We start from the raw sequence: 13,092 nt of genomic DNA on the forward strand, positions 1-13,092 counted from the left end.
AGTCTTCATGATGACCATTTTTAATGGCTGCAAACATTCCATTGGGACGATATACCATAATTTATTACATTGTTTCCTTAATATCAGGCACTTTGTTTCCAATTTTTGGCAGTGCTAAAATTCTGAGGGATTGTAACATTAGTAGCTTTCTCTCATAATATTAAGGAAAGATGTTTATGACTTTGAAGGAATGAGAAAGGAAATATCTAAGTGCAGAGCCTATTAAAAATATGCTCAGGCTAGTGCCTAATATTAATGAATAATAATAGAGAGTGACAAAAGAATGTTGAGAAGTAATTTTCCATTATTGTTAACAACAATAATGCAGTTTTATTATATTTTATATATACTTCATAGTTTACAAAAGCAGTTTCACTACATAAACACATACACATATAACAATCTTACAAGGTAGGAAGGGCAGTGAAAATCAAGGGAGATTACATGACTTGTTTGGGAATACACAATGATAGATTCAGAATTTGGACTCATGTCAGCTGACTACTTTTAGTTGAAGACTGATACAATTCAGATATCACACTGAATGAAAAACAGAATAAAGCTATGAACTGAACTGTGTCTTCCCAAGATTCATATGTTAAAGCCCCAACCCCAGTGTGACATATTCTCTCCCCCACCCTCCCAAGCCCTGACATAAGGACACAGAAAGAAGGTGGCTGTCTATAAGCCAGGAACAGAATCCTCCTTTCCAGTCTCCAGAACTGGGAGGAAATAAATTTCTGTTGTTCCTAAAGCCATCCAGTCTATGGTATTTTGTTATGGCAGCCCAAGCAGACTAAGACCTTGTTACTGAGAAGAGGGGCACTGCTGTAACCAACACCCAAAAATGTAGAAGTGGGTTTGGAATTGGGTAGCAGCTGGAAGAGTTTTAAGATTCATAATAGAAAAAGCCTAGATACTTATGAACAGACTGTTGCTAGAAATATGGACATTAAGGGTGATTCTGGTGAGGTCTCGGAAACGAGGAACATATTATTAGAAAATAGAAAAAATGGTGAGCTTTCTAATAAAATGGCAAAGAACCTGGCTAAACTGTGTTCCAGTATTTTGCGAAAGGTAGAACTAGTGAGCAATGAAATTGGATATTTAGCTGAGAGACTTCTAAATAAAGGGTTAAAGGAACGACTTGTTTCCTTTTGGCTGCTTATAGTGAAGTGCAAAGGGAGAAAGAACTGAAGAAGGAATTGTTAAGCAAAAACGAACCAGGGCTTGAAGATTTAGAAAACTCTCAACCTACTCACAGATTGGGAAGGCTGGGAGGAACCTGCTCAGTGCCTCAGGGGTAGGCTGCCCTGGCAGAGAGTCATGTGGGCGGGGCCCTTACAAAGAGCCAAAGGATCAGGATGCCCAGCAGAGCCACAGCGGCGATGCTATTATCTCAGTGGGCCTGGAGGGCAGAGTACTGAGTCAAAGAGGATTATTCTTGAGCCTTAATATCTAACAGAATTTGCCTTGCAAGGTTTTGGACTTGCTTGGGACCCATCGTCCTTTCCTTCCTTCTGATTTCTCCCTTTTAGAATGGGATTGTGTGTCCTATCCTTGTCCGCCACTGTATTTTGGAAGCACATACCTTGACTAGTTTCACAGGTTTACAGTTGGAAAGGAAATTTGTCTCAGGATTTAACAGACCTTGAATTTCACACATATCTCATTTAGATAATATTTAGATGAGACTTTGGACTTTAGACTTCAGAGTTGATGCTAGAATGAGTTAAGACCTTTGGGGCTGTTGGGATGGACTGAACATATTTTGCATGTGTTAAGAACATGAATTTTGGGGGACCAGGAGCAAAATGCTATGGACTGAATTGTGAACCCCCAAATTCATATGTTGACATGTTAACCCCCAATGTTACTATATTTAGAGATAGGGCCTACAAAGAGGTAATTAGGGTTAAATGAGATCACAAGGGTGGGGCCTTGATATGGATTAGTGTCCTTATAAGAAGAGACACTAGACAGCCCCCACCCCTTCAGCCATGTGGGGACTTAGGAAGAAGGCAGCCACCTGCAAGGCAGAAAGAGAGCCCTGACTAGAAACTAAATCAGCTGGAAACTTGATCTTGGACTTTCCAGCATTCGGAACTGTGAGAAAATAAATTTATGTTGTTTAAGCCATCCAGTCTTAGTATTTTGTTACGGCTAAGACAACACCCAAAGTTAAGATCTTAGTACTCTATCACTGCAGTGGACTTGTTATTTAAGGGGTAGTATCCTTTGATTTTCAAATTGTTAAATTCTAGCACCAACTTCCTTTTGTAACATTTGAAAAGACCTTTCAGTCTCTTCAACAGACATACAGAAGAGACTTGTGGTTGTGGAGTTGGCAGGGGGTGTGGGGTGTGGGATGTGGGTAGGGGGAGGGAGGGAGGGGCTGGGAGTTTGGGGTTACTAGATGCAAACTATTACATATAGAATGGATGGACAACAAGGTCCTACTGTATAGCACAGGGAACTATATTCAATGTCCTGGGATAAATCATAATGGAAAAGAATATAAAAAAAGAATGTATATATATGTATAACTGAGTCACCTTGTTGTACAGCAGAAATTAACACAATGTTGTAGATCAACTATACTTCAATTAAAACAAAAAGAGAGAGAGAAAGACAGTCATACCTGTTAAGCTACTCTAAATTCCATTAGTACGGAAAGGGATATTTTAAGAAGACAAACAGTAAAAAGTTGTTTGTGTGAGCCAACTGCTGGTCTTTTTTGCTTATCTCTGCAAAGGTAGGGTTCACAGTGTGCTAGTAGTTTATTCCTTTAAGGTTGTACTATCAACTGGATCCTTCTACAAATGCCTAGAGGGTCTTCAAGGAGACATTTATAGTCACCATTTAGGGCAAAACATCCTTTCCCAAACCTGCCAAGAACCCTCAGTATATAACCACTTGCCACCTGTTCTTTGGAGATTGCTTTTGCATCATTACAAGCAAAGAAATCGATACCAAACCATTGATTTGGGAAAGAGACAAGATTGCACAGCAATAAATACATAAAGTTAGTCAAGCCCTACTTCTTAGTTGTTTTGAACAACAGATAGCTCAATGGCCCTTTCTGAAACAGATACTCATCTTGCTTGCACTGGCGATCTTGTAGCAATACAGGCCCAAGATAGATGAGGCCCCATAACTCCAACCGGTATAACAGCTCTTGAATGCTACACAGTATCTCAAAATTCCTTTTTAGACTCAACAGTAACGTATTAACTTGAATCTAGATCCTCTCTCTGCAGTTTACCCCTCAGTTTAATTTAAAAAGTGTGCGCTAGGGCACAGGGTCACTCTGCGAGTGTCACCAGAGGGTGAAGTGGCTTAGGTGCTGCAAATGCAGGGAGCAGCCAGCTGAAGGTCTGGTGCAAAAATATATTCTGTCTTGATAGACCGGCAAGACCAATCGTTTACCTTATCCATTAATTTACTAAGACACCATCTGGTCTTTCTAAGTCAAATTAACACGTACAAGTCCTTTAGATATGTTAATTAGTTTTGAACCAGTGAACAGAATCAGTAAAAAGGGACTATGGGAAGGGAGAACACTACCTTAAGTTTACACAGAGCTTTATGTTTTTAGAAACTCTTTCACATGCATTATCTTACTTGATCCTAACCTCAATCCCACAAAGTAGATGGATCATTGTTGTAAACATCTGAAAGAGGAGGAAACTGAGGCTCAAAAGATTGTTATTCTCCTAAAATAATCTAGGGAAGAAGCTAAGGGATAGTGAAATAAGTGAATACCTATCAGGGGCATTTTGTTCTCTTTTAGCCAAACGGCCCCATAAGATGGGTATCATTATTATTCCTTTCTAAAGCTGAGGAAACTGAGACTTAGAATAGCAACTTATAACAGGGCTACTAAGTGGCAGAGTCAGGATTTGAACCCAGATCTTTTGGACTTCAAAGTCCATGCTTTATTTATTACATTGATGAAGCCTATGGCTTACTGTTACAGTGAATGTAATTGCTCAAGAATTCTTGATTTTAAGAGTTTTAGCGTTCTTAAAGAAGTGTGTTGTCTGGTATGGGTGATATACATTTAAGAAGTTAATATGTGACATAACAGACAAAGTGTAGGCTATGGAGTCAGAGAGATCTGTGTTTAAATCCTAGCTCTACTGCTAGCTGTGTGACCCTAAGCTTTATTCTCCTCATCTGTCAAATGGATAAAAAGATCTCAACCCCATGAAGTTGATGTGAAGATTAAATTATATAACACTAAAAAGTTCCTGGTACATCAACAAATATTGGTTACCTTCCTCTATAAAAATGTTTCTCCAGGGCGTCCCTGGTGGCACAGTGGTTGAGAGTCCGCCTGCCGATGCAGGGGACACAGGTTTGTGCCCCGGTCCGGGAAGATCCCACATGCCGTGGAGCGGCTGGGCCCGTGAGCCATGGCTGCTGAGCCTGCGCGTCTGGAGCCTGTGCTCCGCAATGGGAGAGAGGCCATAGCAGTGAGGCCTGAGTACCGCAAAAAAAAAAACAAAAAAACAAAGAAAACCTTCTCCAGGAAGCAGAGGAGTTAGAAAGTAGGGATAGAAAAGAGTCTCTTATTTGCTAGAGGATAAAGACAGAAGTATAGAATGGAAGGCACATAACAGACCTCATTTGTACAGGAAATCTTTGCAAACAATCACAGCTCAAGTATTACCTACTTCAAGAAGAATTCTCTGGCATCGAGAGTCTGGGTTAAGGTCCTTCTAAGCTCCCACAGAATTCTGTTTACTTCTATCTTAGCATTCAGTATACTGTGTTATGTCTGTCTCTTTACATATCTGTTTTCTCCTCTAGATAATAAGTTAACCTCTCTTTTATCACAATATCTGGTGTAAGGTAGATGCTCAGTAAGTTTCTGCTGATTGGAGGAATGAAGAAAAATAAAATGAAACCAGACCCATCTCAATAACAGTGTGTCAGAGAAGATTAAAATCAGATTTATAAAATTTTCTTACCTTGACTGCATAGTTATTAAGTGGATCTTTTGCATATGAAGCTGTGTAGTAAACTGCATCGCCTGCCTCACAACATGGCTTGTCACTGGTTAGCCTGAAGTCTGACCAGCTGTCCACCCCAAAACGGAGCTGGTCTTTCTGTCCAGCCATGAAGAGGTCTTCACATTTAATAGCCAGTTTCTTCAAGGCATCTGTATGAAGGCTTCGGATTTTACCCACCACTTCTTCACGATTCTCAAGTCCTCGATAAAGTGCTTGTCTCTGTGGCTTCTGGATACTCCGGCCCTGTCTACAAGAGGGACCACGCCGGCTGGACAGGGACTCTGTGCTATTGGAAAATCTATCCTTAATACTGAGAGTGGTTAAGCTGGAGATGCTGTTTGCTGCTGAGGGCACAGGTCTCTCCTTGTGCAAAGGTCTCTCCAAGGAGTCATAAGACTCAATGTCCAGTCCCTTGAGTTCATAACTGATTGAAGAGCCAGCACTGCTGGCATCCCAGTTGGGGTCGATATCATAGGTGGGATTAGCCATGACACAAAGAGTAGTTTCCAGGGATTTTTGGAGGTCTTTGGAGATTGGCTCTGTATTGGCTCTTATGATCATTTTCTTTGGCAGTGGGGGTGGTGTAGGTTGAGAAGCATTAGGTGCTTCTTGGTCTGTTTTCCCACCAAAGGCAATGGCATCATCCAAAGCTCCCTTAAGCTGCCGTGGATGCTTGGGAGGTATCATGGCTGCTCTAGATTGCCCTGTATTGTTTTAAAATAAAGAAAGAAAGGGAAAAGAAAGAATAAGTAAAGTTTTCATTCTTGTTACATAATTGAAACTTAAGCAGAGGTGGCCACGAGAATATAAGAAGTCAATGCTTTAATCCAAAAATGGTAAAAGAAAACAAAGAACAAATAGCTTAATTTAAAGGTAAGAGTTCAAGACTTGATGGAAGCAACAAATGTGAACAATGTCTCTGTACTTCTTTGCCATAGGAACAGGGCAATGGGCTTTGTTTTCAAGAAGGAATTCATATTCTCCATTCCTGGCCCCAAGAGTGCTGTATTCACCACTCTAGAGTACTAACGAGTGACAGACACTCAAATAACTGTACTGTGACAGAACAGAGATGATAGTATTTGTGCATAAAAAAAAATTACTTGGGAGCATTATTAAAAACAATTGGGATTAGCAAATGAGACCGCTAGACTGGTGCTCAGAAGATACTATTCTATTCTTTTAACTTTGCTCCAAAGTTACATTGTATTGTATAGAGCACCTGTCATTCTCCAGCCAATACATATGAATACAATTTCATAAACCATATTATTTCACTTCACTACAGAGATGGATTCCAGCACCACTTAAACTGGTCTATGTATAAGATCCCTGAGATTGTGGTAAGGGGAACCATGTATATGAGCAGTCAACTGCTGTTTCAAACATCATTCACAAACTCTTACATGATTCTGTTTTATTTTGGGGGACATATAAACTGTGATTTGAGGGATGCTACTTTTGAAATTCTCTTACAACAAGCCCTAGTTACAGGACCAGTCATCTTTGTTTCCTTTCTAGAATTTACGCTTAGAAGAAGATAAAACGCATAAGTATGTGATCAATGACACCTTCAGGACCTATTGTATAATGGGGAAGGAGCATTATTTTTTTAAAGACAGAGAAATATACCATGAAAGTTTAATAAAAGCTATTAAAATCAGTAATGCTACTAAAATGAAATCTCCACTCAATATTTCAGAGTTAGAGCATAATGCTCTGTTATGGGTGGAATTATGTCCTCTCTCCCAAAATATACTGAAGTCCTAACCTCTGGTACCTGTGAATGTGATCTTATTCGGAAATAGAATCTTTGTAGAGGTAATCAAGTTAAGATGAGGTCATTAGGGTGGGCCTCAATCCAATATGGCTGGTGTCCTTATAAGAAGGGGAAAATGTGATATAAAGACAGACACACAGGGAGAACACCATGTGATGACGGAGGCAGAGACTGGAGTAATGCAGTTGCAAGCCAGGGATGCTAAGGATTGATGGCCACCACCAGATGCTAGGAAGAAATAAGGAAGAATTCTACCTAGAATCTCAGAGGGAACGTGACCTTGCTAACACCTTAATTCTCCTCCAAGCTGCCAGAACTACAGGAGAATAAATTTCTCTTGTTTTAAGCCACCCACTTTGTGGTACTTTGTTATAGAAGCCGTAGGAAACTATGCTACTACTGATGATTAGACAGAACAGAAGGCATCAGATGGTCTTGAGGATGATAATGAATAAAGATCGTGGCTTGTTTTATTAAAAATCATGTCCTTGTAGCAATGCCAAGGGGAAGCACCATACAAACTGTGATTGTAACAACAATATACTCCATTTCCCACATATGCAACTCTCTTCAAGAACATCCAAGAGTTTACACAAACTATGACAATATATAAGCACACCTAAGGATGCCCTTTCTCCATCAATGGCATGTAGCAATATTCTTTTTTTTTTTTGGCAGTACGTGGGCCTCTCACTGTTGTGGCCTCTCCCGTTGCAGAGCACAGGCTCCGGACGCGCAGGCTCAGCGGCCATGGCTCACGGGCCCAGCCGCTCCGCAGCATGTGGGATCTTCCCGGACCGGGGCACAAACCCGTGTCCCATGCATCGGCAGGCGGACTCTCAACCACTGCGCCACCAGGGAAGCCCAGCAATATTCTCTTACAAGGAACAGAGCTATATTACATATAAATAAGAAATATGAATATATAGACAGCATGAGAATGAGACAGAGAAAGAGTATGAGAATGCCAAACTCTAAGAGGGCCAGGACTTTTGTTTTACTAATTGCTGTACCCTCTGTGTCAAAAACCAGGGCCTGTATTTAATTGATGCTCAATAAATATTTCTTGAATGACTAAAGGAATAAATATTTAGGGCTAAAAGAGGCAAAACTGTATAGGTACCTGTAACAAGTAAAGATACTGAATTAATAATTTACAAAATCCCCACAAAGAAAAGTCCAGGACCATATGGCTTCATTGATGAATTCTACCAAACATTTAAAGAAGTATTAAAACCAATCATTCACCAACTCTTCCAAAAAAATATAAAGGGAGGGAACACTTACCAACTTGAAACCTATGAAAGGCCAATATTACCTATATATCAAAACAAGAGAAAGACATTACAAGAAAACTGTAGACTAATATCCCTTATTACTAGGCACAAAAATCCTCACAAAATACTAGCAAACTGAATCCAGCAACATATGAAAAGGATTACACATCACAATAAATTTGGATTTATCCCAGGAATGCAAGGTTGGTTTAACATCTGAAAATCAATCAATGTAATACACCATGCAAACAAAATAAAGAGTGAAAAAACCTCACATGGTCAGCTCAACAGATGCGGAAAAAGCATTTCAGCAAATCCAATACTTTTCATAATAAAAACACTGAACAAACTGGGAAAAGAAGGGATCATCCTCATCCTGATAAAGGTCACCTATGAAAAACCAAGAGCTAAATTATACTTAATGGCAAAAGACTCGATTTTTCCCCATGAAGATCAGGAACAAGACAATGATTTCCATTCTTGTCACTTCTAGTCTACATTGTACTGGAGGACCTAGCCAGGGAAATCATGAAAGGAAAAGAAATAAGGACATGCTGATTGGAAAAGAGGTAAAATTATCTCTATTCACAGGTGACATAATCTTGTATATAGGAAAGGCTAAGGAATCCACAAAAAAACTATTAGAACTAATATACCAGTTCAGCAAGATTGCAGGATATAAGATCAATATAAAAAATCAATTGTAACCTAAACAGACATTTCTCCAAAGAAGATGTACAGATGGCCAGCAAACACATGAAAAGATGCTCAATATCACTAACCATTAGAGAAAAGCAAATCAAAAGTACAATGAGGTATCATCTCACACCGGTCAGAATGGCCATCATCAAAAAATCTAGAAACAATAAATGGAGAGCGTGTAGAGAAAAGGGAACCCTCCTGAACTGCTGGTGGGAATGTAAATTGATACAGCTACCATGGAGATTCCTTAAAAAACTAAAAACAGAATTACCATATGACCCAGCAATCCCACTACTGGGCATCTACCCTGAGAAAACCATAATTCAAAAAGAGACATGTACCACAGTGTTCATTGCAGCACTATTTACAACAGCCAGGACATGGAAGCAACCTAAATGTCCATCGACAGATGAATGGATAAAAAAGATGTGGTACATATATACAATGGAGTATTACTCAGCCATAAAAAGGAGTGAAACTGAGTTATTTGTAGTGAGGTGGATGGACCTAGAGTCTATCATACAGAGTGAAGTAAGTCAGAAAGAGAAAAACAAATACCGTATATGCTAACACATATGTATGGAACATAAAAAAACCCTACTGATGAACCTAGTGGCAGGGCAGGAATAAAGACAGAGACATAGAGAACGGACTTGAGGACACAGGTGGGGAAGGGGAAGCTGGGACAAAGTGAGAGAGTAACACTGACATATATACACTACCAAATGTAAAATGGATGTCTAGTGGGAAGCTTCTGCATAGCACAGGGAGATCAACTCAATGCTTGTGATGACCTAGAGGGGTGGGATAGGGAGGGTGGGAGGGAGGCTCAAGAGGGAGGGGATATAGGGAGATATTTATACATATAGCAGATTCACTTTGTTGTACAGTGGAAACTAACACAACATTGTAGAGCAATTATACTCCAATAAAGATGTGAAAAAAATCTATTGTATTTCTACACACTGGCAATGAATAATCCAAAAGTTAAATTAAGAAAACAATTCCATTTACAATATCATCAAAAAGAATAAAGTATTTAGGAAAAAAATTAGGAAATTAAGTGTAAGACTTATACATGGAAAACTACCAAACACTGATGAAGGACATTAAAGATCTAAATAAATGAAAAGACATCTTATGTTCATGGATTAGACTTAATATATTCAGATGGAAATATTCCTCAAATTAATCTAAAAATTTAATGTAATCCCCATCAAAATCCCAGCTGGCCTTCTTGCAGAAATTGACAGGATGATCCTAAAATTTATATGGAAACACAAAGGATCAAGAGTAGGCCTCCCTGCCCAAATCTTGAAAAAGAGAACAGTCGAAGAACCCACATTTCCCGACTTCAAAACTTACTTCACAACTACAGTAATCAAGACTGTGGGGTACTGGCATAAGAATAGAAATACAGATGAATGGAATAGAATTGAGAGTCCAGAAATAAACTCATATTTATGGTCAACTGATTTTCAACAAGGATGCCAAGACAATTCAATGGAGAAAGAGAAGTCTTTTCAACAAATGGTGCTGGGACAACTTGGTATCCACATGCAAAAGAATGAAGTTGCACCCCTGCGTCATAGTATACACAAAAATTAACTCAAAATGTATGAAAGATCTAAATGTTAAGGGCTAAATCTATAAAACTCCTGGAAGAAAACATAGGAATAAATTTTTTCGACCTTGGGTCAGGCAATGATTACTTAAATATAACACCTAAAGCAACAAAAGAAAAGCAACAAGAGAAAAAAATAAATTGGAATTCATAAAAATGAAAAACTTTTGTGCTTCAAAGGTTAACTTCAAGAAAGTGAAAAGACAGCCCTTAGAATGGGAGAGAATATGTGTAAATCATATATCTGATAAGAGACTTGTATCTAGAATTTATAAATAACTCTTACAATGAAAATATAAATAACCCATTAAAAGTGGGTAAAGGATTTGCATAGACATTTCTCCAAAGAAGATATACAAATGGCCAATAAGCACATGTAAAGGTGCTCAGCATTTCTCACTAGGTAAATGCAATCTAAAACCACGAGACATCACTTCACATCCACAAAGCTGGCTTCAATTAAATAGATGAGCAAGTATTAGTAAAGATATGGAGAAATTCAAACCCTCATACATTGCTAGTGGGAATCTAAAACGGTGCCACCACCTTGGAAAACAGTTTGGTAGTTACTCAAAAAATAAAACACAGAGTTACCACATGACCCAGCATTTCTAATCCTAGGGATATATCTGAGAGAAATGAAAGCATATGTTCACACAAAAACTTGTACTCAAATGTTCACAGCAACACTTGAGTCGAAGTACAAGATAAGAGCCCAAAAGTGGAAACAACTCAAACGTCCATCAACTGATGATGAATGGATAAACAAAACGTAGCATAGCCACACAACGGAATATTATTCAGCCATAAAAAGAAATGAAGTACTGATATGTGCTACAACCTGTATGAACCTTGGAAACATTATGCTAAGTGAGAGAAGCCAGTAATAAAAAACCACATATCATATGTTTCCACTTATATGAAATGTCTAGAAATACACAAATTCATAGAGACAGACAGTAGATTAGTGGTTGCCATGGCTCGGGAGAAGGGAGAATGGAAACAGACAGTGATTGTTAATGGGTTTCTGTTTGGGGTGATGAAAATGTTCTGGAATTAGATACTGGTAGTGGCTGTAAAATTCTGTTAACATACTAAAACTCGTTGAATTGCACACTCAAAAAGGGTGAATTTTATGGTATGTAAATTATATCTAAATAAAGCAAATCAACAATCCATTTTTAGAAACCACCATAAATTCAGTTTTCAGTCATATCTTCCCATTTTTCTGTGCTCTTAACAATACGAAGGATGTAGGGGCTTGGCATTTACTGAACTCTTCCTGTGATGGTGAGGCCTCCCTCCCAGTGGTCAGCAAAGTAGGTCAGCCCTACTTTGCCTCAGCTAATGTGAGAAGTCAGAAGCACAGTTTATTTACAAGATGACAGAAATATGCTTTGTAACAAATCTCCATTTTCCACTTGCTGACTCAGACAGTGGAAAAGGTTAGAAGTAGTGAACTGCACCAGCACCTTATCTTCCTGTCCTGACTACTGTGGCAGTGTCCTGTTACCACTGTCTCCAGTTTTGCCTTCCTCACCACACTAGCCATTAGAGACTTTATTCAAACACCAAAGCTGATCATGGCACTCCTCTACTTCAAAAATTCCGTCCTTGAGAATTTGGACTTGATCCTGGGGATGGAGTTTTGTTTGCTTCAGCACAGAAAGCAAGGCTTTTATGACCTTGCCCTGGTTGTTCTGTTCCTCTCATAGCATTTCCCCTTGTGTCGTAAGTTGGGGCTACCAAACTGCTTGTGGTTTCTCCAGCACTCTTGGCTACTTCATGTTGTGTCTGTGTTCATGTTGACCCTCTTCCAGGAATGATTTCCCTCTCCTCTCATCTTTAAACATTCTGCCCCTGAGGAATGTTTCTTACTCCACTTCGCAAAACTGACCTCTCCTTCCTTGGGACCACAGATACATTCTGTGAACGTTTCTCTCTAAGCACTTAGAATACTTGACTTGTGTCCCTGTCTGAATTCCCCATGGGTTTGTTCATTGAGGACAGAGACCTGCCTCATTTGTACACCCAGAACAAAGCAAAGAGTCTGGCTCAGGGGGAAATGGAAGGAAGAAAGGAATTAATAGAAAAACTAGAAACATGAACCTATTCTCACTCCTTCCAATGTGGACCTTAGGAGAATCTTTATGGGATGGTCATTTTCTTTCCATTTTTCTAAATCAGAACAAACGAAAACAATCATGGACACAGAAGGAATGGAGGATTCCAAAAGTGCTTTTCTTTTCTTTTAAATGACCTCAGAACTGACAGGTGAGACAAGGTCTATCATCAGCAGCAGCTCTTTAGTGCTTATCAGAGGAGGTAGAAGAGGGCTGATCATACCACTTTCCACCACCTTCAGAATAAAGTCCAAACTCCTCAGGAAGTTGGTCAAGGCTGTCGGCCTTATCTACCACTATTTCTCATCAACCCTCCCACAAGAATCACTCAATTCCTGTTCTTTTGATATGCTCCATGTTTTTATTCTTACATCTCTGCCTTAGTAAAGGTGTTCCGTCCTAAGCCCAGCTCAAATAACCCTTTCTCTACTGAAACCCTCCCTCCTCTCTAATCCCCACCTCCAAACTGGGAGCCATCCCTTCTTCCTCTGTGTTCTCTTACCACTTTTCACTCTATGATAGCATTTTTAGCCTTTTATGATGTGTATTTATTTATTTATTACATTTC

At 39.3% G+C, this 13,092-nt stretch overlaps 1 protein-coding gene across 12 annotated transcripts in view; it reads right to left on the bottom strand.

The window, feature by feature from the left end:
• The window catches only part of PEAK1 (pseudopodium enriched atypical kinase 1), a 302,708-nt gene that overhangs the window by 17,387 nt on the left and 272,229 nt on the right, over positions 1 to 13,092 (bottom strand). For all 12 annotated transcript variants that reach the window (XR_004348631.1, XM_032623947.1, XM_032623954.1 and 9 more), the window contains one exon: positions 4,977 to 5,722. Coding sequence is in view for 11 of the 12 variants with exons in the window: in XM_032623947.1 (XP_032479838.1) it covers positions 4,977 to 5,722 (746 nt within the window). In the remaining variant the exon portion in view is untranslated. The remainder of the gene's footprint in view (positions 1 to 4,976; positions 5,723 to 13,092) is intronic.

This window comes from Phocoena sinus, chromosome 2 (assembly GCF_008692025.1).
Source record: "Phocoena sinus isolate mPhoSin1 chromosome 2, mPhoSin1.pri, whole genome shotgun sequence".
NCBI classification, from domain to species: domain Eukaryota; kingdom Metazoa; phylum Chordata; class Mammalia; order Artiodactyla; family Phocoenidae; genus Phocoena; species Phocoena sinus.